Source organism: Camarhynchus parvulus, chromosome 20, assembly GCF_901933205.1.
Source record: "Camarhynchus parvulus chromosome 20, STF_HiC, whole genome shotgun sequence".
Classification (NCBI taxonomy): Eukaryota; Metazoa; Chordata; class Aves; order Passeriformes; family Thraupidae; genus Camarhynchus; species Camarhynchus parvulus.
The window spans coordinates 8,208,514-8,236,467 of NC_044590.1; the positions used below are offsets into that span (position 1 = coordinate 8,208,514).

The 27,954-nt window shown below is 41.8% G+C and overlaps 1 protein-coding gene across 6 annotated transcripts in view; it reads right to left on the reverse strand.

The window, feature by feature from the left end:
• The window catches only part of EYA2 (EYA transcriptional coactivator and phosphatase 2), an 88,253-nt gene that overhangs the window by 31,877 nt on the left and 28,422 nt on the right, over window positions 1-27,954 (reverse strand). For 4 of the 6 annotated variants that reach the window (XM_030963327.1, XM_030963326.1, XM_030963325.1 and 1 more), the window contains exons 2-5: window positions 18,017-18,135; window positions 14,358-14,406; window positions 13,619-13,761; window positions 10,329-10,445 (exon numbers count right to left, since the gene is read on the reverse strand). In XM_030963327.1, coding sequence (XP_030819187.1) covers window positions 10,329-10,445; window positions 13,619-13,761; window positions 14,358-14,406; window positions 18,017-18,125 — 418 coding nt within the window. In that variant the 5' untranslated portion in view covers window positions 18,126-18,135. Of the gene's footprint in view, window positions 1-10,328; window positions 10,446-13,618; window positions 13,762-14,357; window positions 14,429-16,116; window positions 16,162-18,016; window positions 18,136-27,954 lie in introns of those variants that run through there. The other 2 variants (XM_030963330.1, XM_030963329.1) reach the window with 2 other exon arrangements.

The window sequence follows — 27,954 nt, forward strand, 5'->3', positions numbered from 1 at the left end:
CCTGTTCCACTTCACAGGGCAGGCTGGAGAGACCACGTTTTCAATGATGCACCCTCAGCTCAAATGGCAGGAAAACAAACAAGTGCCACAGGCAATGGAGACAGAGATAAACCCTCTCTCTCCATAAACACAGAATGAGGCCTGCAGGTCACAATTTCTGTGAGCAGCCTTGTAGAGTTCAGCAGTTCAGAAAACATACCAGAACCAGCCCCAAATGTTTGCTTTTCCTCAGTAAATTGTTGGTAGGAAATAAACACTTCCACAACAAAATGAATTCTGCCAGGTGCAATTTCAGTTTTGCATCAGTAAATTTTACACTCAAGAAACTGGAAAATTATCAACAGATATTGCAAATTAGCCCTGTTTCCCATGTAACCATTTTTCCCCTCAAACACTTTCCCAAGTAATAGCACTTCTTGTAATATTCAGAGGAAGACTGGAATGAAGTTTGAAAGTGGTGCTATGTGGAAAGGGGTACTTCTAGGAAGCCCCTTGGTAAGCAATGTACATTAATGCCTGGCCCCCTCTCATTTCTGCCTATTTCTACAGGACTTTTGCTTTCACATATATTGTTTTTTTTCCATGGACCTCTGAAGACAACACACACTCTCAAACTGAGGCTGGTTTTACATGTGAAATACTGTAGAGGTGGGAGCAAGCGATTTGTTTCCATCTATCTTGGTAGCTCAATGCCAAGTAATTGCATCCAAACTCCCTGCAAATCAGAAACAAGCCTAGGATCTCCCCCTTTGGATCTTCTCCATATGGAATATGGCTCACATCTGTGTTCAATCAAGCCAGTTGCTAAATGTCACAATGCCCTCATTCACAGGTAGCTTAAAGAACATTTAGCTCATAATAAAACAATCTGAACTCTGAAGCAGAACAGCTCTTCAGATGTGTGGCACTGTAAGTGTTCCTGTGAAGTATTTCTACCACAAACACACTCTCATGGACAGACACTGCATGAAAGGAGTCCACATGCCAGGCAGAGCCAGTGCCACGATTTTCCCTCGATAAGTAGATATGGCCCTTTCTCTATGGGAGTGTCCAAGGGCAACATGTACAGAAAAACTCTTTGTGAGCTGATTAATGTTCTATTCCTGCTCTCAAACAGATGGATTTCATTTGCTGTTTTCCCCTCATTCACGTTTTAATTCGAGCATTCCCAAAAAGCCCCGCCATGGTCAATGATCATTCAAATGGTGCGTGATCTGGCCTGCAAAAACTTTCATACCAGCTTCTCACCCTCTACATCTGTCTTTCAGTCACTGCAGCAAAGGTTGCATTTCTTCCCCTCCTTGCCAGGTATGAGCAAGTAAAGAAAAGAAAGGAATATTTAAGGTTATTTTCAGTGTATTCAGCATTTAGCGTTGGCATTGCTAAGAAAAAAAAATAATTATGTTTCAGCTCATGAATGAACAGAATGACACAGGAATACTGGTGTCTTAGGGAGTGGTGATTATGAAGACAGGATGGGCCTGTGGTGTAGCTGAGATCAAAACCAGAGCAAGCTTTTGGAAATCAGGTTTGTGTCCTTGTCTTTCACAGGTCAGAGGGGCCCTGACAGCAGGGAGGTGTTCTCCAAGTCTCCTGTACTGCTCAGAAGAGAATAAACTGCTATATTTAGAAGAACAGATGGTTTGCACTTCCAACATTCAATGAAATACCCAACAGTCAGAGGAGGAGATGGCCAGGTTCAACACAGCTGGACAGTTTCAGGGTTTATACAGCCCTCTGGGCAGCCAGCTGAGCCCAGGAACACTGAAAAGATGCAACACTGAAGGTGGCTACCGTGGGCATTTCTGAGTACGTTTGTGTCATGATTTAACTCTCAAAAAAACAGAATGAGGAAGCTCAGACCTAAGTATTTCCTCTAACTCTGAGATGAAACACACAATGATTCCACAGAGAGTTCTCTCAAAGGATTTAGGACCATTTAGGACTAATAAAATAAATGCCTGCAGGGGTCAGCTGAATTGCATGGTGTTTTACAAGCCTGCACACAATGGCCTGTGCACTCTGACATCATCAGGCTGTTTTCCTGCAGGAAGCACTGCTGGCTGTGGGTGATGAAGGCAAAGCCCCAGTCCTCCTCCCTGCACAGTGTGCTTTACCCTGGGCTATGAACAACATCTGCCTGAAGACTTCCACGGTCATTCAGAGAGGTTCTTTGCAGTGCTTTAGCTCTCTGACAAGCTAATGTTTCCTGCAGTAAATACTGCCTTCTCCAAGCTGCTACACTTTTAGTGAGACGTTAAGCACTCATCAAAATTACCTCCCACCAGCTATACTCTAGTGCCTTGTAAGGTTCCAAATCCTACAACATCTGCCTGCATTTACTGGGCAAGAAGACTCATAAAACCTTGCATGCTTGTCAGCTGTGGAGGCACTTCAAGACTATCCAACCTGTTAAAGGAGAAGAAAAACTCAACCCATATGTACTTTTGTGGCAGATTGCTCAACTGTTTGCCATTAGGTGTAATGAACCCTTCTCCAAAAAGTCTTGTATTTCTGTCTGGAAGGGCTCAGACAGTGCAGGGAAGAGCACACTGCATTAACCTGGATGAAAAGTATCTACAGTGTTACACCACTTGACATCAGCAGCGTCTGGTAAAGGACATTGCTCCCAAAAGCATTTGAACACCTCTTGCAGATACTTTCAGATACAAAACCCATTCTAAATAAATCCATTTGTCTCCCACCACAATCCCATGCAGTCCTGTCAGCCTGACCAGGTGTTTGAGGGCACTCTGCATGGTGATATAAAGCACATTTCACAGTTCAGCTTTTCTGAGTCAAAGCTCTTCCCCTGCTCCTGGGAGTACTCAACCCACAGAGCCTCGAAGAGCTTTAATAAGTGATGACCAAAGCAGCTTTAAGAGCCTGGCTTTTACCATCCTTTTGAGCTTGGTCATTTGTATAGCTCAATCCAGATCAACAATGGTGTTGAAAGTGCTGGGATGGTTTACAGTTACTCTCAGGATTTGAACCATGGCAAAGCAGTTAGATTTTACTGTACTCTGAGAAAGTGTTTTTAACCACTTCTATCTAACAATGCTACAGCTATAGAAGGAAATCACACTGGTCTGTTTTCAAAAACAAATCACAAGGAAATGTTTTGGGCCAAAAAGGGAACATCCTTACAGCAAGGATGTAGACTCTTTCTTGTTGAGAAAAAAAACAACCAGCAAAACTGACTTTATTTGGGTGACTCCATGGACACCAAAAAATAAAGATTCCCCCAGATGCAGTTTCACCCTGGACCCAATCCTTCACTGATGGATAACAAGACATGATAAAGGAAATCTGGATTTGCCTCCTCCTAGGCTAGTTAGTGGCCATGAACCTCCAGTTCCCAGGTCACCATTTAACTTGCCTTGTCACATGTACTGTCATGCCACTGGGGATAAAAGCTTGCCCTGTCAGCACAGCTGTAATTTAGCAATTCTCTTTCTCTTGAGCAAAATAAATCTCCAAATACCAGTGGAAAAGAGGGAGCTGGTCAGCACATCTCCACTCTGACCCATTACTTAGCATCCCTGTAAGTTTCAACTGAGTTCTCCAGATCCAGGCATTGGTCTTGAGGCTTTTCCAGCCTCAGTGCTGCAGGGGTTCCAGGAGAAGAGCCACAACAATGTAAGAAATCTGACAACAGTAGAGTGATCCTTGTCCTGGTAATGACTTGTCAGCATCAATTAATCTGCCAGTTACAGACTTTGTACGTCAAATTTTCATGCTCATCTTTTTATCTGTGGTAACTCAGTGGGCTCCTCTTCACACAGTGCAGGTATTCTCAAGTTAAGGGGTCACAGTGCTGCAGTGCAGAAATGTCAGTGTTTAAACCCTGCCAATACAAACAGAAGGGGCATCCAAACTACAAAAAAAAGGCCCATGCAAGAGTGTTATCCACTGCCAGCAGAGCAGTTCAGAAACTCCTGAGCTGCACAGCCTGTGCTGACTCAAGCAGGGTCAGGCTGAACTTGTCCACAAACACCATCCCAGTCTCTCATCAAATAGCTGAATTCTGTGTTTTCCACCACAGCATTACCTCACACAGTGCTTGGAGATGAGATACAACAAAAGCAGTACCAGAACTGCACAGCATCATGAATCTGATGTTTCCTAACCTTCAAATGCTTGACTATGCAGGTATGATGTTCCTTGATACAGATGTTTATATGTAATTTTACACTAGCTCTTCTATTGCCTTCTAGACATTTTCAAAATCATTAGGTAAACTGAATCAATTATTCAGTGAAGCTTCCATAACATTTTAGCATATTCTTTGCCAACTGCACTGTAAGCTGAATAATCAAGGCCAAGTTCATGATTTCCCAAGCTGTTACTATCCTATGGTTTTGGATTTTTTTATATCCTACAGAAGCAATGAAAATAAAATCCACAGAGAAGTCTCTATAACATCCAAACATCTCTGTGACTGTTTTCTGTGTTGATTTTGCACATTAATCCACATTTTGAGATTTCTATCTGACTTCCACCAATGCTCCTGAGACAGTCAAGCAGCATGTGAGGGAAATGTAACTTCTTTCTTCTCTGCAGATTCCCCCTTTCTCACCACACAAACTTTTCTCTGTATTTTCCTTCTCTTCCCTTTACTACTGCCCCTACCTTACTGCTTCTCTCTGCCACAGCTGCTCCCATCTCCCCAGTGCCACCTCTGCAAGCCTGGCGACAAAGTCACACAAAACCCTCAAGGAGACACAAGACACCTCCAAAATAAAAGCTCTGCCTCAGAGAAGATTCCTGCTTTGACTGTACCAGTTAATATTTAATTTCCATTAAATGGCAAGAGGTGGAGCAGAGCTTTCCCCTTGGGCAGCAGTAGCACAGCTCCTTGCAGCCTCCAGTGCATCACTGTCAACACCTTTGCCTCTCCCACGGACTTCCCCTCTCCTAGAAGTCAGCTCCTTTTAAAACAAAGTAAATGGAGCACAGTCAGCCCCTGGTGTTTAAAAATCTTTGAAAGGGAGACTGTGCTGTTATTCTGAGGAACCTTGTATTTACACTGCAAAAAGTGAGGTCTGACCCCTCCTGAAGAGAGGCCTCTCCCTGCTGAACCCACCACGGAGTGGAGCACAACTTTACTGCCACGCTCTGAGACTGCCATTAATGCAAACCAGCTGTCCAGCAGAAGCTTTTGAAAGAGGCTGCTCCTTTTCTACTGAGGTTTTAATTTTATCAATGTAAGGCATCTGAGTGACAGGCTGCTGAGAACATGCTCTCACTTTATTTTTGGGGCTTCACATGGACTCACGATCTGGATGCCAAAGTGTGATCTACATTTCTCAGGTGTAGATTGAAATTTCATCACTATTTTCATCACCAACTACTTCAAGAATCAAGTTTAAAACTAAACATGGACTTCCTTTGCAAAATTCAGGCAGGCAGAGGTAACTGTTCACACCAAATTGGTATTTATGACCTCATATTGAGTTTTTAACACACAAATTGGCACATAATTGTAAGAAATTCTGGCATCTCTTAGAAAAAAATTTGTCTAGATTATCCAGATATCAACAAGGGTCAAAATGTTTTCAGCATAAGAAAACATTTTAATTGATTAATTATTCAGATTTTACTTGTTCTCAGGCCAGGAGAACAATTCATAACCAATTCATTCTACAAACATAAGCAATATATATATAATTAATCAATTTTAAACCAGTGTTGCACAAAAGAAATGCTAATTTTTATTCATTCACTATTTCACAGCTCATCAGAAGGCCTCTGCAAAGAAAACAAATGTTCAGCAGTAGCAAAGAATTTCACTGCATAGGTCTTTGGTCCCAAATTTATGTCTGTCCCAAGCTCAACACTGTTCTGCAATTCCTTGGCAAAGGAAAGTTATCCCAGTTACATAACTGATTTTTCCTTTGTAATGTAAAAAGTATTTTGTGGGTAGATAGATTTGGATATTAAAAAACCCCAAAAAAGCAGTCAAATCTTTTCCTGCCCAACAACAGCATCCACAGTGGTCTTTGGCCACAGCTTCAACTGTTGTGCAACTTCATACTTTCATGCCAGCTGTCATTTCAGCAATTATAACTGAAGAGCAAGGCATTGTCTAGGAATTAATGACAAGCTGAGAAGAGATGGCCTAATGTGCAATCAAGGGGTAGCACATGCTCTTGCAACCACAGGAAATGCTCTATAAGCTGGCTGTTATTGCACTCTCTGCAGAGCTGATGGGTTTCTGGGCTAGCTAATGTGCTGGCACAATTTTCTCTTTGTATTTTACATAGCTCACTAAATGCTAAGTTTCTTATATTCCAAAGATTTCTCCCCCACCCTCAGCAACAAGCAGTTTCCTCAGCTGCCAGTTAAGACTGTAAGTTTTTGGGGGCAGAACTGGAAGATAATCTTTGTGTCTCATGTTCAATTTCTATCATTGAATAATAATTTTACCAGAAGTCTGAGCACATCACTGAATGCCTAATTGCCAGAAAATGTAAACTTAGAAAAATGCACAAAAACGGCAAAAATATACTTCTAACATCAATCCCAGGGTGTTTGGTGATTTGGTGCTGTAATTGAACACTTACATGAGGATTGATTAAGAAATGAAATGGACCTTGAAGAAACATTTCTTTCCCAGCGTGACAAATTTACCACTTTAAAGGCAAAAACCTAATGCAAGCTGTTATCTCCTCTCCAGATTCATGACTTTAAAAGTGAGTGCCATCTCCAGTCTGGCCACATGCATATTTCAGGTCTCTTCATTACGAAACAAATAATTTTCTAAATGTAATAATGACATGGATAAACCCTGTACACAGCACAGGTTAAAGAGAAAAAAATAAGAGAGGAAAAAAGTCACTCCTTCAGAGCAAATACATGAATACCAGTCTGAATGTTACTTGAGGCCTGATGATATCCACTGTTACTTGGCAATTAAAATCTTTATTTCAATCCACAGTACCTTTGCAATATGGTTTTGTGTCACTTTTATGAGCTATGGAACTTGCTAATCACATCTTCTATATTTATATATATGTGTGACGCATTGCATTAGCTATTTGGCTAACAAACTCTTCCACAATCAATTTAGTTTCATGCTAGGGAAGCATGAAAATAGATTTCCCCTTCTGGCTGGCTGTAAAATAGCTCTTCTTCTTTACCACTTACTGACCAAAAGGATGTTACATCTTCATTTTTGCTCTTTGGTGGATCCTGTTCTCGCTCAAGGACCAGGATACAACGGACAGCTGGAGTTCAGGATGAAACCTGACATCACCTGTGTTTGTACTGCAGACAAACAGACCTGGACAGGGAGCAGAATCTGCCTGCAGAGGTACCATTCACTGCCCACAGCCTGCCAGTGCTGCTGCCAAACAAACACCAGAGGGAACAAACCAGCACCAACCAAGGACAGCATTTGTCCTAGACCTGTGAGATAAAAATTTGTCACCCAAGAGGCTGTCTATTCCTTGGTGAGTGGTATAACACCTACAACGGGAACTTATTTGCTGCTGTAACTCCTGTCTGAGGGGACAGTGAGGAGGAATCACGAGGGCTGAGCAATCTGACCACCCACCCTCACCCACAGATGAGATCATTATGTTGCTCTGGGAGCTGGTCCTCACTGGAGGCAAACAATAACAACTTATTTCACTTCTGTACCTGAGCTATTAACTCTTTACAATACTTGCAGAGAACAGCTTACAAAATACATTTTTTTCCTTGCACCTGATAATAGAAAACTGAGCAGCAGTTGGAGGCACCTTTTCTTGCTGAGCCCCTGACCATCACCCTCTTCACAATCTCTCTTCCCCCATGATGCAAAAAACATTTTATCCTTGAACTGGGAGTCAGAAACGTGACTCTTAAAGTTCCCCATAACTTTTTAATAGAAATATATTAATAAAAGTTTGTCCTTTTCAGCTGGTTTAGCCGATCAGCAGCAAAGCCCCAGTGGCCCTGGGGCTGGGTGGCACAGGCAGGGATCACCTCCCCACCCCCAAGTGCTGTGGCGTGGGAAAGCCCTGAGCACACATTCCTCAGTAGCACTCAGCACAGGAAGGCTCCTTCTCCTCACTCAAACCTTTCACTAGCACTCAGCAAGGTAAATAAACCATGCAGCCAGGGAGCTTCACACTGCTCCTCTCACAAGCCAGCAGAGGAAGGGTGGAAATATTTGTTTACAGGAAGACACATTTACTCCTGCTCCCTGTGCCTTGGAGAAAGCACCTGCCACTTGCAGAAACTGTTTTCTTTTGTGCTAAAGGCTTACTGAACTGGCTGGAATGATCTTCCTGGAATAAATATGTGAAGAGAAGTGATTTTTCCTAATACCACAGCATAGCCCTAGGGCACATTCATGCTCATACACACAGCTCTCCTCAGCCTCTCTTGGTACAACTCATGGCTGTATCACTGCTGCTTGCAAGTGGAACATTTTCAAGCACTGATGCTCAAAATTTGCTTGTCTAAACCTCCTGACAATGGGGACACCTTAAAAACCTCAGTCCTAATTAAGTCAAGAGTCTGTCTTCTCGAGAGAACACATGTGGAAGTAGGACCAGAAGTAGGCAGAAGTCCAGGTGACCAAAACCCCGAAACCCACAGGCCTCCTTTTTCTTTTTTATTTTCTTCTTTTTTTTGGTGCCACATCCATCACAGGTCTCATCAGCATGTACTATGAGTATTCAAGGCCCAAAAAGCACCTTAGTGATAATGTGCCCTAACGAAACTAACAGGTGAAGTCTCAGCCACGGGTCAACTCTTAGTCTTCAGCTTTCTTAGATAATATCTGGAATAAAATAGATTTTACCCTGTTTTCTCTCTTTTCATAACTGTTCAGGACTTTAGTTGGTCTCAGACTTAAAATAAAAGTGGATGTGTATGCTCACCTTTCACTTTCAGGATTGAGAAGAATTAAAAAAGAGTTTTGCAATGGGAACAGCTAAGCATAATGTCACGAAAGGGCCTTTTGCACAAAACCCTCAACAACATCAAAAAGCAAAGTGATCTCTCTCCCCTTCAACAGCTTCTACAAGAGTTTGGGAAAGCCATACAATTCCTCTTTGGTTTTCCAACCCTTGGAAAATCTCAGAGGGATGGACAAAGCCAATGCAGAGCTTTATCCTCGTGTGCATTCATCTCTCCTCAAGCAGAGTCACTCTCATTTTTCTTAGTATCAAAGTATCAGGCTGTTAAATAAATACTAGTAGGGAGAATATGCAGCAGTTTAAGCACAGAGCAGTTTGTTCAGGTCAGCAGAAGGCAGAAAGAAGCATAATACTGACAGGACTGCTTGCATGAAGTGTAAAACCACCTTTGTTTTGCTTCCATCAGAACTGCAGGAACTCACACCAACACAACAATCCCAGGTATGCAGTCACAGAACTAATTAAGAGAAAGAAAACACAGTTTCTGAAGAAAGACAAAGCTTATATTGATCATAGGTGAAATTCTGCTAGGACATAACACTGTTAAATCCAGTCCCTCAGCCAGAAATCAATGCCTTGATGAGCAAAACAGATCAAGCAGAGACTTTACCTCCTTCCCTGCGCTGAGTGCCTGCACCTAGAAGCTTTCCACAGCAGCTGTGGGAGGAGAATGGGTTCAGCACAGGGCTGTGAGTGCCCCAGGTGACCCTGTGAGTGCCCCAGGCTGTTGGGAAGGATGGAAGTTTGACAAGAAGTCTCACAGATATGTGTGCTTAGCAGAAAGATTTTTAAATGAAGAGTCTGATGAAGGAATAGAGATGGAAGCAAGTTTTGATATTGAAGAAAAGAACTGCTGAGCCAGTCTTACTGGCTAACCAAAGGATGCAAAGGGTGTGTTAGTTAGAAGGGGTTTTTATGGCTCAGAACAAAGGATAAACCCACCTCAAACAAGAAGATGTTTTTACCAAGCAGAAAGATAGCACAGGCTAACAAGCCAGCAAACATTGCAAGTAGAAAAAAGGTCTCAGAATTTTCCACTAGCTAATCTGTAATGTACTAACTTTTAGTGATTGGAGAACGGTAACATGAATATGGTAATTATAGTAGTTATGATAGGCTATAGGTAATAGCTGAAGTATAGATTGGTTCTACTGTGTTAAGATGCTCAGCAAAGAAAAGTATATAATGCAAGGTAATCAAAACCAAAGGGTCTCCAGGCCTGCCTGCAGCTAGAGCTGACAGCTGTAGGCACAGGCTCTGTCACCCACCACCCTGGACTGCTGTGAAATCTTGGGTACAATAAACTGCATTTTGAAGAGCCCCTGGAGTCCCACATCCCTCATTATGGCTCTTACACCAGGTGACCCTGTGGGTGCCCAGGTGACCCTGTGATGCCCCAGGTGACTGCTCACTCACCGTGCATCTGGTAGGTGTAGGGCGCCTGTCCCGCCCCGGGCGCGCTGAAGCCGGAGCCGTAGCTGAGGAAGCCACTCTGCCCTGGAGAGTGGCTCAGGCTGTCCTCTGTCTTAATGCCTTGGGGAGCCAAGAGCAAAACATGAGTGCTTGGCATGCAAAGATGGACAAAAAGCAGCTGAAAAAACCCCAAACCCACAGGTCTCCTTTTTCTTTTTTTTTTTTTTTTTTTTTTTTTTTGGTGCCTCATCCAACACAGGTATCTTCAGCATGTACTATGAGGTATATTAATGATTTTTCAGCTGGATTTTAACCTAATAAGCTCTCTTTTTTTACACTTTATTTCACACACATACACATATTAGAGATATATCTATCTAATATGTATATGTGATATATATATATATATATCAGTTATAGGTATATATATTATAGATATATCTATATCTATATGTTAGAGATATATCTATCTAATATGTATATGTGATATATATCAGTTATATTATATTATATATATAATATAGCATAATATAATATAACATAACATTACACACACACACACACACACACATAGATATAGATGTATATATGTATGTGTGTGTGTGTTTTAATTATTTGCATTACCCAAACAGGTGTCCTAACAGCCAAACAAATTAATCCCAAATTTATTTGTGATTTATTAATTTATTTGAGTCAGCTACATCCTGTATCTACAACCAAAAGCACTTTTGCTAGGATGGGTAAACAGCCATGAATAGTACTGTTCTCAAAAGCAATTTCTGAACATATCACTTTGTTATAGAATTGAAGAAACTCTTGTTATAGAATTGAAGAAACTGACACATAAGCTTCCAAGAGTTATCAGATGCAAGCAATGATTGACAATGGAACAGGACCTTCAGCAAAATAACCTCAAGATTTCTGTTCTCAAAAGAGTTATTTTTTACTTGCATCGTATTTTCAGCTTTGATATCAAAACATTTATTGGCAAGTCTTACAGGAGGGTTATCATCTACTCAATTGGATATAACATACAGTTCAGGAACAACAGGTAAGCCCTGAAGCCACAAAAATCTTTTCATTTCTAAAACTAGGCAATTAAACTGACAATTTACAGGGGGAACAACAATAGTTGAATTAAACATTGCAAGATGAAACCCTTGCTGGTAATGAAAGGAGTTGATATTTTATTCTGAGATGCTGCTGAGATTGTACAGCTGTATTATTAAAATAAACAGCTCAAAGGTGCAACACATTATGAACCCTCTGGGCGTGATCCTACCCTCCTTTGCATCCTATTTGCACAACAAAAGATGGCCAATGGACACTCCCTGGGTGCTGGGATTAAAAAAAGACCCTGCTGATGTTTGGACATTGGATTTACACACTTTCCATGTTGTTGTCATCTTCTAGCACTTGTAGACAAGTTGAATTCAGGTGCCTTTCCCCAAGCATGCTCATTTCTAGCTTAACTAGAAGCAGCAAGTCTGTGCTTGCTCAGGTTTGGAGTAAGCTCTCCCAGATAATGTTTTCTTTTATAAAAATCACTTATAGGTTTTGGTGAGAAGAACTGCGAAGAAGTTTGAGCACAAGCTGATAACAAGATGGCTGTGAAAGGCAGAAAGTTTATTTGGACAGTGAGGGGACAAATTCTGCAAGTGTGGGGCTTCATCACTGCTGGGGAAGAGAGGAGTGTGCAGAGAAGCCCCTCTCCCCAACACCCCCTGCTTTTCTATTCCATCAGCACTCCACAGGCCAGCACTCAACCTGCCCACCCCAGTTACAATTAATCTTCAGCAAATGGGCCTCTTTGGAAGCCTAAAAATTATTGTCAGACAGCAAAATACCTTAGCACCAAATTAATTTCCACATAATGTTCTGTTTTGTCTAGGAGCTGGCCGAGTTTTATTTTTTGTGCCTAAAAACAATACTGCTTCATTGTTCTTGGTTGTCAGCCAGGTGGAGTTTTTCATGTGCTGTGCTGAGTATCATAGAGAGGGTGTACAGGCTGGGGGAGGGAAATCAGTGCTCAAGGATGCTAAGAGGTCACCCACAGGATTTATAAGCAGCATATGGGCCTGACACATGTATGCCCTAAAGCCTCCAGGCAGTAGCAAATGGCTCTGCTTTCACCTGCTCTAACAGAACAACTGCTCAGGGTTTTCCTTGGAAGTCAGCCAGCTGATGCAAACACACAAACAGCTCCAGGAAAGGGTCTCTAAACATTCCTCTCATCATCCTGGTAGAGCTTTGGCTCTGCCAAGGCCACTTCCCCAGCCTTCCAGAATGCTGCATGAAATTCCCCATCAGTAAAAGCTTTGTCTGTATAAAAACCTCTTATTGGGAAAAGATACCGTATTTGCCAAGTAAACAAAGGTGTTAAAGAGCACAAGAGAAAACAGGAGTGGAAACAAAACTATGAAACCATTTTAATGGTGCAAGACTCAGCCCTCACGGGAGCAGCCAGAAGGAGGAAGCCCAAAGTTTTCTGTTAAAGAGCTGCACCTAAATAAGAGCAACATCTCTTTGGTCTTTAGGAGTGGAAAGAACTTCTGGCTTCATCAAGAGCTCAGTATCCCCACGCAGAGCTTGAGGACACTTAGGGCTTGGTGTAGCAGGCATTCCTCTGTCAGGAGTGCTGGTTTAATTAGCTGCCCCAGCTGCTCCTGCCCAGCACTGTCTCCCCACAGCTGTTGGCAGGGCTGTGCAGAAAAGCAGGGAACAAAGCTGACTGGGGTTAGAAATGCTGACTGCACATACAGCCAGTAAGTGTCCATTTAAACACAAAATGTCTTGCAAAACCAAGGTACTCTGTAACATCTCACCCACGCCTTATTCTGCTCTGCATTTTGGTTCTTCTGCAATAATATACACAGAAATTTTCTCAAAGTAGCTTGTGTTATTGAAATTTCAGGAGGAATCAAGGATGGCAAAGAGTCGTTTTCATAAATATCATATTTACTTTGTCTTGACAGTGAATCATGGGAACACTCATGAGCTATTACTCCCTAAGTGGCACATCCTACTGAGCCTGAATTTCTCATAGTCTACTACTGACTGGCTCCAAACGTACCTACTTTGCAAAAACATAACCCATGATATGACAAGCTGATAGGTTTAAAGCTGGCGTAGTTCAAAGGAAACCCAACATTTTTGAAGTCAGACTTTCCTCTAAGCCTAACGTTGCTGAGACACAAATGACACTTCAGTGTAAAACTTAAAGACTCCAAATCAATTTTGCCAGCAGCAGGAGGACAATGTCCTCACAGGCACCAGGACTGTGGGGTACTCACTGTAGGAGGGGATTCCGTAGGGCTGGCCCGGGGGGGGATAGGCAGTGTAGGCAGCAGCCTGCTGGATTCCCGTGCTGTACTGAGCCTGTCCATAGGCTGCCATCGTGGGGAAGGACGGGACTGTCACTATATGGGGATAATGTCTATTCAGAACAAGAAAACAGAAGGGTTTAAGGCAATAGTTACTGCACATGGTCTTCTAGAGCACAAGCAGAACAGTTCTAGACATCTCGCTAAAGTAACGTTCAACACAGGATGCTGAATATTTTGGGAATTGAGTGGACTGAAGCAGAAGTTTGTTTTGTGAACTATCAGATTAAGCCACCTAAATGCACGGCAACTTTAAGACAGTGCAAAATACATGCAAGTTAAAAAAATAAAATAAAATCAACACTGATTTTTCATGTTTCATTTTGAGTTTGCCGAACAAGTGAGTGAGATGGGAAACCTCAGACATTTTGACATATCTCCTCTGTGGTTACTCATAAACACAACAGTATTCAAACTGATAAGGTTTGGATACCCAGAGGTACAAAACCACAGTTCACAGTACCTCAAACCTTATTTCACTCCATAACCAAGAAGATTAAGAACCAGCTACTTCCCTGTGCCAGAGACGTGTGGGGGAACAGGTGGATGGGCTTAGGGCAGATGTTCTTTAAGGTGACAGAAGTCTGCACAAAATGGCTGTTCAGCAAAACGGGGATTTTAAATTACAGCACTTGGCACGAGCACTCACTTTGTGGTGTACAGATGGAGAGGACACTGCGGTGCTGCTTTGCTGCTGCCTGGAAAACATAATTAAAGGGTCTTAGATTTTCATTGTGTTCTGCTCTGTGGCCAAGCTGATACAATTGTTTTTACCACTGCTGGTTTGAGAAAAATATACAGGAATCAAAAGACTTTTTATTTTTTAGTTAATATTCCCAAGCTGAGGTAGGTAAGAAAGATATTCTCTGCTTCACAACAAATATAAATTTAGTTTTTAATTGAGAGTGATACCAGTTGATTGAACTACCAGTTTCTTCTTCTCATGGGACTGATATCAGTCATGAAGCTGGGCTTTGAAGCAATGACTCATATGCTAAAGGCTATAAAAGCCAATACTATGATTGCTGAAGTGATTTAAGCTCACTGCACATTTTGATCTTTTGCTTTTTTTGGTACTCTCCTAGACCATGACTCACTATCTTTAATGTCCATTAAAATATATCAAATAATAGTAAATATTAAAAATACAACATCATAAATCTCCTTAATTTGACTTTTTTGAGTTAACTATAGCATACCTTATTGAACTACCAGCAATCAAAAAAATTACATCAGTAGAAAATCTATCATGCAACTTATATGTGCAAGATGCCTTCTAATGGACTAAACAACTGTGTGCTGTAACACTACCAAAGAAAAATGTGCCACCAGCTTTATTTAGAGATAAATTTATATTTACCAAATAAAAACTAAAAACAAACAAACAAACAAAGCTAAATTAAAACCTGCAAGTTGTACTGAAAATGTCATACCAAAATACCACCATGTGCATTTTGCAGGTTGCCTCCACAGTGCCATCCAAACTTTGCTCCTCGGTTCCTGGCTGAAGCTGTCATTAATTCAGCACTACAAATGCCAAAACACTCTCACAATCATCAATAATGACAAGCCACAACTGATTCAGGCTCTGTGTGTCCTGTGCATCAATGCACACACCAGACTCACTGCACATGGCTTCTGCAGCCACCTCAGTGACCAAAGCAGCACGACCTCCTTTGTTCAGACATTGGTCAGCTGGCAAATTAAACATTTAAACCATTTTTCATTTAATGAAATATGCAAGCACATATGAAGTCTAAATGCACGCAAACAGTTCTATGGGTTTGGGCAATTTGTGCTGTAAACATGGACAGAATGACCAAAAAGATCCAACATGCTCACATCTGAAATGTTTGTTCTTTCTGATTTAGATCTCTTGAATTTGTTTTTCAAACACAACCCTTTTTCACAACATTTTACATGGCTTGATCATTTTATGCTATAATACAGAGATTACATCAAACTATTTTTAACAACAATGCCATTTAATCTGTAACTTTTTAGACTAAACTTCAATAAAAATTGCATAACCATGAGTCCTTGCTAAAATAATAATTACTAGGTATCATTTTTTTTTTAGAATGTTAATTTATGTAATTAATGGTGAAACCTCTACACGCATAATCACTGACAGGATCACCCCAATGACTCACAGAAACAAAACCAGAAAGACTCTTCAAACTCCTGCAACCCTCCCACACCTTAGAAAAGTAAAATCCACCTGCAACCCTACCTTGCTTTCTGTACCTATAAAACGTGGTACAGTAATCTATTTCCCAAGCAACAGGCAGAGAGGTTTAGTTTAATATACTGACAAAGGACAGTGTTATAAAAATGCACATATTATTGACAAAGGATAATGTTATACACACAAAAAAGACTGAGTTTAAAACCAAAACTGGGCTTACCTGAGTCACCATCAAACTCACTATGAAAAATTTGCTTAGACTTACCTGAAAGACAACAGTTTAGAAAATTAGATTTTCAGACTGTGAAAACAAGAACTACACCATTTCTGTCTGTCCCTCATTACCTAACAGAACTCAACTGAAGAAATAAACATTTTTAAATTCATTTCTTTAATTCTTAATGGCTTTTACCCAAAAAACCAGCAGAACAGTTTGAGCACAAGCCTCATTTCTTTTCTCTTTGAAAAACACCACAGCATCAAATTTTTATTTTGGAACAGAGTAAATAAGTTTGCCAAGAATGCCAAGTAGGAATTTACTGTGTGTGTAGCATATGCAATATGCTACTGTCACTGACAAGAAAAGGCAAAGTTGATCCTACAGGCAAAATGTGCAAATTATACATTATATATATAATATTTCAATTACATTGAAAATTATATTGATAAAACTGCACATCTCATGACAAGCACCCATGGAAACAACAGACCAGACACCTACATGGACATCTAAATGAGTAAGTACCATGACTAGACTTGCTAAATTTAATACTTTATGTGTAATGCAGAGCACAAATTTGTGTGCATTTATTACATGAAGAGCTCTGTCAGTCTGAGAATTATCAAACACACAAGTATTTTCCTGTTCTTCAAATTAACCACAAGTATTTTCAGGGGAAAGAGCACAATCTTGGTAGCACAGAGGATCATTCTGTAGAAAAAACACCATAATATTTCTATAAGAAACAAATCAACGTGAGCTGTCACTGGCAAAGTGGTGTCCAACAGTAGCTCCTGTGCTGGCTCTTATTTATACCCCATAACAAAAAACAGTTCCTGCACCAAGACTTTTACAAAATTATGTACCTAAAAATTATTTCTAGCTGTAATCTTTTCTGCAAACAGCACCATTTAAAAGGATGTTTCCTTTAGGCTGTTTTCCCTTCTGCTGCTCTTGTAAATAGGCAGCCACGATGGGCGTGATTTAACCATGCAATTCCTAATGCCTGAGCAAACATGCAAACAAAACATCTCCTGGTCTTCCAAGAGCCTCTAAATGAAGGGTTAAACATACTACTAAAACATAATAGCCAGTGCCTTTTCCTACCTCCCCTCTAACAGGAAGGCTGACAGATCCTGACCGCAGCAAACAATAGCTGGGATTGTACTAGCAAGAACTAGTTCAGCTGCATCACTTGCCAATAATTTTTTTAGCAGATTTAACATTCTTCTGTTTCCTTCACTTGAACAGTACGATGGGGCAGGGGGGAGAAGATAAATTTCCACCAGAGCCTCAACCACTGAAAGAATTTGTCCCTGGTACCTGCCAAATGTGGAACTCCAGAGCAGGGGCCAGCAGGGCTAACCATTAGGGGATGGCAGCAGTGGTCTCAGAGTGATGCAAACTGGGCACAGAGCTGCTTTGGCAGGAGGTTTTCAGGCTGCTCAATACATTTCTGGGCCTGGGAGCCCCCACGGCCCCCACATTAACATCAGCAGCAGCACAGCCACCAAAGCCCAGGGCTCACGTTCACATCACCACTGGGGCTCCAGCAAAAACTACCAGGTCTACACAAAAGACAGTTTACACCTGCAATTCTTCCAGTGGAACAAAAATCTACACATGCATGTGTGTAAATGCAGGCACCAACTATACACAGATATAGATTTACATATGAAATATTTCTATCCCATTTGCATTCAAGCCATTGTGCAACTAAAGGATTCAACCAGAACTGGTGAGTATACAAAAAAAGAAAGCCCTCAAAAATCTCAGTTGCTCGCTATACTATAGAACTAATTGCCAGAAGCAGAGGCCTTGCAGTGGCCAGATCCCTTTGGTAACATATATTCATTTATTTTATGTTAAGCAGCAAACAGCAAGCAGAAGAGCAGCCTACCTTCTATGTCATCTGGAGCCGTGGCATAAATGTGAGAAAGGTTAAGCTTCAGTCTGTCAGGGCACTCTCTATTTACAGTCAGGCTGGGTGATATCACTAGATCTAGCATTTCCTTATACCTGAAGGAAAACAAAGGAAAAATACAATTTATTCATTAATTATGCATGCTTACTAATGATTCAATTTTTTTTCCCTAAGAGTATAAATATTAAAGCTGATTACCTAAACCCAGGCTTCATATAAATTCCACATAATAACATTCACTAAAGTTTTCATCAAAGGGAAATGCTGAATTAAAATGCAGTACTTGCTTCCTTGGAGATTACACCCATCTGATTAATGATTTCCCTTTCTGCCTGGATTTTACCACACAAAAACAAAATTCCAGATCTCTCATATGCCATCAAAGCAAGAATATACACACCAGTGTCCAGTGAGGCTGCAGAACAGACTGTAACAGGCTGAAATGAAGCTGAGGGCAGTTAAGATCATTAGCGAGTCTTACAAGGTAATAAAGTCAGGACTGGTGACAGGATCAGTTTTCCAGGGGACACCCAAACCAAGCACCCCACTACAATGTCCTGGCCATTAGGTGGCAGTGATACAAGGACAGTCCCTTTCACATCAGCAACCTTCTCTGATGCAACCAAAACCTTCAAATTAACAACATCTAGGACTTGCATCTCTGAAGAAAAACACAATTCTTCATGTGTGCACATGACCTACACCACCATGACAGCTTACAACCTCTGCATTACACCAACAGTCCAGAAACAAGGACTAAATCCTTATTTCAGACCTTATGTATAAAATCAATAGGTCTATTCCTGTACACACCACCCTTTTCAATTCATGTGCCCACCTGCAGCTACAGACCCGTTCAGCTGCTTGCTTTCTTTGGAAGTGTTGGATGTTTTGGATGGGTACAAAATATGTCATTAAGTGCACAGATTCACACTCCTATGTTTTGGTGAAGACAATGGGGTGAGTACAATAAGGTCTGGTACATTTGATACCTGCACAACTCCTTTTATGCAAGGCAGGTTTCCTTGAAACCTTCACTCCCATCACATTCTCCCCTTGTTCCCTGTGCAACCATTGCCTGCATCTAAACTGAAGAACCCACTGGGCAAAGAAAACCTGGAGCTAAATTTCTCAATTAATTGTCTTTATTTCTTTTTAAATACACACAATGCAATGGAAACCTATTTGGATTTTCCAAGACTAAACTTGCAGCTTTTGGTTCAAGCCCAGAACAGATGATGAACAGACAACTCAAAGATTCTGTGCTGTTCTTTGCTTTCCATGGCCACACAGAGCACAACCTCAGCTCAGCTCCCTGGAAGTCACTGGGTGGAATTAGGGCTGTTAGGGGAAAGCATAACTGTGCTCTTGGACAGAGCAAGAGCTGATGGGGGAGAGGGAACGTGGTGGTGAGTGGATCCTGGCTGAGCTTGCTCAGGCTTCCTTCCCTCATCACTGAGTGTGCCTGCCAAGGCAGCTGGCACATCCCTGCTCCCAGGCTGGCACCTCCCTGAGCTGGACTGGGCAGGCAGCACCTGGCTGCTCACAACCCACAGCACACCTAAAACACCCCAGAGTTACAGAGAGCAGCACATAAAGCTGAAATCGTCAGGCTTCTGCAATACCCATCTATGTGTTCTGGGAGAAGCCAAGAGGTTTGTTTTGATTTTCTGTTTAAATACCCCTGTATGGCTTTACCAGCTTTGAGAAACAGAAAACCACAAACTTTTTATCTGAATCTCCCCAATCCCTTTTACAAAGCCTGTGAGGGAGGACAAGTATTGTTAAGAACAAGCACAAAGCAGATCATTTCATCTGTAACTAAACAGCAAAACCAAAGCTAAATTCATTTTCGCTTTCTCACCTGACAGCTGCCCAGACAGAAAAAACATGAACTCTCTGTGAATTCACAGAATAGGCTGAAATGAAGAGGCATAACCATGAACAGTGCCCACAACCCCAATCCCCCTGTGTCCAGGTGGGATCTGGGATCTGCCTCCCTTGGAAATCCATGTGGGTATCTCATCACCAACACAGCCTCAATTCCTGAGGCAGGTAAAGTCTTCCCAAATATGTGCCATGAAGGGGACCTTATAAATGACCAGTGTGGTAGAAATGCTCTGGATCCAACACTTGTGTCATCCCTTTGTCCCCAAGCGCTATCAGCTTCAGATCTGCTAAGGAAACCAGAGCAGCATAAAAATCAGCCTTGCTCTGCAGCTGCATCTTTGCTGCTAGAGGGTCTCAAAGGGCTCCACCTTCAGATGTGTCCTTGTAAGAGGAGCACAGCTGGCTCCCCTCCCGGCCTTAGAGAGAGAAAAGCTGAAAATGCAGAGGCACAGTGACACCAGTTGTGCCCACAGCCAGTGCCCACGCCACCAACGGCGTGGAAATGCAGCATGGAGGCAGATGTGTGCAAAGATACAAAAAAAGTAATCCCCAGGTGTAAAAAATCCTACCCAAGGGACACAGCCCAGAGCTGAAACAACAGTCCATGACTCCTCACTGAACTCAGAACACAGCTCATGAGAGGCTTCACTCAGCACTGCAGGACGTTCTGCTCCATCCGCACCAAAGCACTGCAGGGCAGTAAGGGATGGTCACAACCCTTCTGCACACTGAGCTTGTGCCAAAGCTTTTTCTCCAGAAAAGCCAGCACTCTCTTGCTGGCACAGCCAGGCTGCCACAGAGAAAGGGCTCAGGGAGAATTTTGTGGTGCTTCTCAGTGGGGCAGAACAAGGTATGAGCTATGGCTCCTAAGGCTCTCTGAAAACAGCAGGGTGGGCAGGGGCTTTTTCCCCCGAGGATTTAAGGAATTTGTTTATTCAAATCCACTAGCACCCAATTAAATTTTGTCTGCATGGCTGAGAAGGTGGGGTTCCATTTTATACAAGCTTTTCCTTTCCACTCTGAGCACCATCTCATTTCTTTTCCCCTTGCTTCCTCAGTGCTATCCCTGAACCAAGGGAAAGCACTGCTGCCCCAGATCCTGTCAAGCTGGGGCTGTTCCACCTTGTTTCTCAGATAACACATGCCCTTCAGCATAATCCAAACCTCCATCATTCATGACACTGCCCAGGCTGTTGCCAAGTGAACAGGAGCAGATGTTTAAAGGCAAATGATATTTTATAGTGATTAATGCACTTTAATTACATCATTGTTCAGAGATTTCATTAGCTACTCTCTGCCTGATGGTTCTTCTACTGGTTTTGTTCTGTTCACTTTTGTATTCACCAAGTCACATTGTATTTTCCTGCTTTTTCAGCTCTCATTTTAGTTTAGAGTCTGCATTAGCTGCATGTACAAACAGGTAACTTTTCACAGAGCTGCCTGGCTGGCTGTGCCTGTCACGTCTGAGTGCTGTTAGTGGCTTTGCCTGTTTTGCACGCACCATTTACTGATTTATTCATGTGCATTTCTTGCCTATGGACTTCTTGACAAGAGTTTCTGCGATTCCAGTTTTAATGATGGCAAGCTACAGAAAACAGTCAAATAATGGAACAGGGCTGGTATTTAACACAGTAAATGACATGCTGGAGTGCAACTGATGAAAATATCAGGTCTTTGTTTTCTTTTTAGAGAAAAAAACATTTTCTGGCTTAAGCAGCGTACAGTAAATCAGTAATAAAGTTTGCTGAATATGAGCTTTTATTAAAACCAGTGATGGCAGCATCTAGCATGCAGGGCTGACAGACATCTGGAAGAGCTTTTGGCTTCTATAATTAAGAAGAACCTTGAGTGAATTTGTTGCTCAGCTTTTCCATTAGAATCCCCTACCCAAACCCCAGTATTTCGCCCCGAAAGTTAGCCCACAAAATCCCTGCCAAAAACAGAAACTTTTTTCTAATGTTTAGGAAGGAAAAAATAGAAATATAAGGTGTTTTTTTTTTCTTTTCAATCATTATGAAGCTAGGAATGCCAGATTAAACAATTTAAGGTTTCAGATTTTTGACTGAGGTGTTGGGGCAACTGGCAAATCCCCTATTCTTTTACAGTGAGTGATGTTTTGAAAGCAGTGATTCCAGACCCCAAGTCAAGGCAGTGTGCTGAAGACAGAACTCCTGAGTGATCCAATCTCTCTCCAGCAAAGTACTCAAAACTGGGTGTCCAGTGCCATGGAGGAATGCCTTAAGCTTTAGCTTTCATATTTTACAGATTCTGTACTGCATCAGTACAGAACTCTGAACTTCCCATAAAGTGTTAGCAAGTTCTCCTCACAGTTCAGTCACACCAAACAATCCTTTCCCAGCCTGAGAACTAAGGACACCATCGCAGCTTCAGGCCCAAAAAGTGCAAACAACAGCAAACTCAGGAGAGCAATCTGGGAGGATGGGACTGCATCACCTGCAGCTGGAATTGGACAACTGACCCCAATATGGAAATGGACCAAAACTTATAAAAGTGTGAGAACTCGTGACCCATTGTCCACCTTGGGTGTAGCCATGGACAGGCTCTTGTACTGCCCAAGGAGCATCCTATGAAGGCCTTTTAATAAATCTCTACTCTATTCCTTTACCTCTAGGTAGCCTCTCAAGGCATCAGGTGTGCAGACTGAGCCTGCAAGGTGATGAGAACTCCGTGGATCATATTTTGAGAGGGTGGAAGAGGAAACCACCATGGCATTGTGGGCAGGTGGAACCTCACCACAGCTCTGCCCAGCACAGCTGACAAGCCAGAAGGCACCAGCAACAGATCAAGGAGTTTCCTTCCAAAGCTTGGGGCTCTGCTGCTCAGGCAGAACCTCAATCCTCTCTCAGCCTGCTCCCACTTGTTATTAACATCAACCCACAAGACACTAAAGGCAGCTCAGGGCACTTCCATCCTCCCCAAAGAGGCAGTGGGCTTGTGTCGGGGAATCTGCACTTCTCACTCATCTCTACTCCAGTTCTGGGGTGAGAAAACAGAATTCTGGCTTCAAAATATACCCAAATGGTAAAAAAACATTCAAAGGAGAGCTTTCAGGGCATTTTCAGCAAATAAGACACCTGGGTAGTATGAGGTACCAGGGTAAACTCAATGGCCAAGTGATGGAGAGATTTCAGAGGGAATACGTGCAAGGGCATTTTCCCCAAAATGACAGCATTCTGCAGGAGGGCATCTGAGCAACAGAAAGGACACTCAGGAGTAAAAGACACTAAGGGGGGAAAGCTGGCATGGGTGTGGGAAAAAAGGAGAATCAGCACTGCATCTGCCATCAATAAGGGAACTGAAGAGGTGGGAGCCCTGCAGGTGAAAAAGACAGAACTCCTTTTCTTGGGAAAAACCTGCCAGAGTCTACAGTGGAAAGGACAAGTACTTCAAGAGAGTGAGAAATTGCAAAGTTTCTCAGAAATCACGCTCCCTGCAACAATCCCATGCAATGATTTTCTCAAGAATTTTTACTTGTATCTGGATGGAGGCCAAATACAAGCTTAAACCACTAGATCTTCCTAAACATCTGCATATGCCAGCACAGAGCCCTAGGCAGGAGTGGTACAAGCCAAGTCCTCTGCTTTCAGCTCTGCTGGGAAGGGGAGGAGTAGAGACAGAGATTGCAGCAGAATTGCAAGAGTCACATTTTTGTCTTGCTTCTGTGACTTTATCTGGTTTTAATTAGTTGATCAACCGCTTTCATCTTTCTACCCCCCTAAAAAATGGTGCAGATTGCTAAGAAACACTTGATGATTCCAGTGGTACTCATCACTAAAAAGATGACAGCCCCACTTTATTTCAGAAGTGAATCACATGCAGAAAAATCTGAAGATGGCTTTCTCACTCTCTGGTTCAGAGAAAAAAACAAAACCCATCCCAGTCCTAAAAAGTTTGGGTTTAATTCATTCCTAGGAAATGCAAGATTAATTTTTTTCCCCATATGGATAAAATTTTCAAAAGCACCTGCTATGCCTCATTAATTTTCATTGGGAATTAAAACTTCTACTGTTTTAACTCCAGGGGAAGCATAGTAGCTTAGGCAACGTTGCCAGAACTTTTGGTAGCAAAATTCTGCTCCCAATTTTACTTTGCTCCTGTACAAAAATAAAGGAATCATTCATAAGCAAAGAAAACAGTATTATCTTGCAGCCACCTTCCACATGGTATAATCATAGGGAATCTCCCACACTGAAGATTTTGGCTACTTCCATCCACACATTTCAAAAGCAGAGGAAAGTAATTTCATTTCCTCTGTCAGTACATTCCTCCCCACACTGTTTGGCCGTTCCTCTCTCCATCTATAATAGCTTCTTTGTTCCATTTCAAAAACTCACAAATGCTTCAGCAGGTGAAAGCCACGACCCTGTTTTCTCTTTTATAATGAGTCTTAGTTCACCCACAAGCACATCTGATGGATGCATGCAGGAAAAGCCTGGCACCAAGGTAAACCTGGGCTGGCATTAATGCTCATGTCCAAGGCTGACAAGATATCCTTTCAAGGTGACCTGCAGGGCAAATGCCTCGGGCTGTTTGTATTCCTGAGAGCTGTTTTTTACCCATGTAACTGCACAATAAAAGCAGCAGAACTTGTCTGGATTTATCATTGCCCAGCCTGTTTCAGACACAAAAGGAAGAGGAGTCCTCACTAAGGCTGTAGCACACATAACAGAGCCTCCAGCACGTGTTATCTCGGGCTGAGGATGAAATCAAGAGAAACAAGATAAAACTTATGTTATGGGTAAGGAAAAAACCAGTTTGGGTTAACACTGAGATTGTCAAATTCCTATTTTTTTTTTTAAGTGTTAATTCTAAATGAGTTTAAGAAAAATAACTGAGAAAAAACAACAAAATAGACCAATTCTTTCACACTTCTGAAACCACTATTGTTTAAAAATAACCAAAGTATTCCATCAGCTTTAAAATCTTTCCCCACATGGTTTCTGTGTTTTGTCTTTTTTTTCTTTAAATGAGACAGTCTTTTTTATCAAAATTTACTTTCACTGGAAGTTTTCTGTCTTGCTCTAACCCATAGACCAGACAGTGAAAAACAGATGAAAATTCCTGTCTCATGAATTTTTTGAGCCACATTAACTTTTTTTTTTCCCCCCTTTCTTTTTTGGAAGGAAAGCCAGCCTTAAGATTTTTCAGTGCTTGGAACCGGCACAAATAATTGCATGCCTTGTTTCCCTGGAAGTCCTGAATTTCCAGAAGCATTGACTTGCTTCACCAGGCTTCATCACCTGCTATTCCAGTCTGCTTTTCATTGATTCTTCTTTAAATATATTTCTTTTTTTTTCCTTGAATTCAGTATTTCTTTTTTGGCTCAGACCTGTTAATTTAGAAAAGGGGAAAAAAAGTAGGATGCCTTAATATAAATAAATGTTCCTCCTTCTCCTAGCAGGGCTTCACTACTGCCTTCCCCAGGTGCTGTTTTCCTGGTCCCCTCTGCAGACACAGCAGACTGAGATGAAAAAGGGGCATGAGCTGGGCTGGGACTCCCCTGCATTTCCTGCAATTAAAATGGGAGAGACTGAAGGAAGATAGAGCAGAGGGAGCAGCAGCATTTTCTGGCTGAGGAGTCCAGAGGAAAGGGGATTCAGTGCCCATAAAACCACCCAGGACAAGGCACCTTCACCATTCACTCTGAAAGCACACTCTGAGAGGCAGCTTGAAAATTCCAGTGAGCTCATGATGGGGCTCACAGCACAGAGCTTCAGCCTGGCAGCCTGAGCAGAAACACATCATGACACTGGCTGGAGTCATTGGGCCTTTTAAAATTCATTACAGCAACAGTATTTCACTTATTCTAAGTCAAAATGAGGAAGTAGAATTTTTCACAATGCCTTTTTTTTGGTCTGTTGGATCTATTTGCTAAGTGGAACAACCCTTGCAAAGTTATTATCTTCCAAAGCATAGAATTACTCAGCTTTCTTACTGTGAACAAGCAAGTACCACACAGGATACCTTGAGAAAGAAACACCATGAGCTTACAGCCTACAGTGATTTGAAATATAAAATTGTATGTGTATGCATACACACAAAAGTACATAAATAATCCCTTTCAGCTTCCACATTCCTATTTGACATTCACAAGCTTTTTAATTTCATCACACCTCTTCCTATTCAGATCCCCCAGGCATGCAAGGGCTGCATGTGACTGCAGAAAACCACCCCAGCAGCTCCAGCTGCAGAATTAGGGCCCTTCATAAATAACTGCAAAAAGCTGCTCCCAGAATCAGAGCTTCCCAAACCAAGGGCTGCAGAGTCCAGCTCATGACAATTGTCACTATTTGGCACCTCTTTCCACTTAGAAGAACTACATTTTTTACTCCTCCTTCTCAGAATCAGAACGGCTAAAGACACAAATATATATATCTATATATATCTATATATATAGAGAGATATATATATATATATATATAGATATATATATATATAGATAAATATCTATCTATATATATAAGAAGTTAGATTTTATTCCCTTCAGTTTTCTGCTTTCTCCTCACATGTCATGGTGAGTAAAGAGCAGAACATGAAACTCTGATCTTACCAGGAAAAAACTCATTTTTGGGTGTGTGGGTGTGTGTGTTTGCAGGGCCTCATTTTGTAAACCATTTGCATCATCAATACACTGTAACATAAAGCAACTACATAAGCAAAATTAAGCATCCAGAAACTACTTCAGCTCTACCACACCAGGATGAAGCAGTGACAATAAAGCACTGAACATCACAGAAAAAAAAAACCATCTGCTTCAAAAAGTAGTGGAAAATCACAAATAGAAAATAGAGTTTTCCTTGCTTACTTGTGGAGCCTTGAGTATACCTGCCCAGTGGCATGAAACTACTTTTAGGCAATCATTTTTGTAAAACTAACTATTCAATGAGGCAAGTAATAACTTCTCTGAAACTCTATTTAATGCAGCAGGACAAGACAAATCATCCCAAGGTGCAGAGAGCTTGGGAGGGAAGCTCCTCACACAGCTGGAGCTGCAGGGCAGCAGGAATTCTATCCCTGCACAGCTTAATGCAGTGAAAGTTGGCCATTAGCTGGAACAAGTGCCAAGGGAAAACATTTTCCAGAAGGTTTAGAACGTTTATACCACCCACATCCTAACAAAAAACTCCTCATTCAAAAGGCAGTGATGCGCCATTCACGAAGCTGCCCCAAGCCTCAGAATGTGAGCAACTTGGTCTAGTGGCAGGGGGGTTGGAACAAGATGATCTTTAAGGTCTCCTCCAATCCAAACCATTCTGTGATTCCTTGAAGTTCCAGAAAAATCATTGTATTAGAAAATATTGCTGCTTGAGAAGTAATGCTCTTATTAAAATCCGCAGGTAAGTGTGTGCAAGAAAAAGTGGTGCTCACTCACATGGGAACAGTTCTCACAGAGGACACAATGAGATCGATTTTTGTCACAGAGAAATAGCAGATCAAACCCTAGTGTGAGACTCAGAAAATCTGGGGTTTTCTCCCTGCTCTGCCCCTGGTAACTCAGCTGATTCCTGGGCAAGTCCTTTGTGCCTTCTGTGTCTTCCTTGGAGAAGCTGCAGGACAAGTGTTCCTCTTTATGCACATGAAGCTTTCACCAGTGCAATGCTGTCCTACTGTCTGTGAGACCTCCAGGCACTGCAGTATTTAACAAACTGCAGTAACAAAAGACATATATATATATAAAAATTTTCCCTAGGGCTGCAGTTTACCTTGAAGTAACACTACCGAGTTCTTCCAATCGCTATGAGATTGGGCAAATTTCTCAGGACTACATGAAGGCCTATGTAAAACTGGGAACTACAGTATAAATTGCCAATTAAGCTCTTTTTAGGGGCTGGAAAGTCCTCTGAAATCTTTAGGTGGAACCTGTTACAGTGCTGGAGTACTGATATCCATGCCAATGAATAATGACCAACGTGAACACGAGACAGCCAAGAAGGAGGCGAGGCACGAGACCTGTCCTTCAGGGCATGTTCTCTCACTCATTTTTGGTCCAAAATCTCTCCATT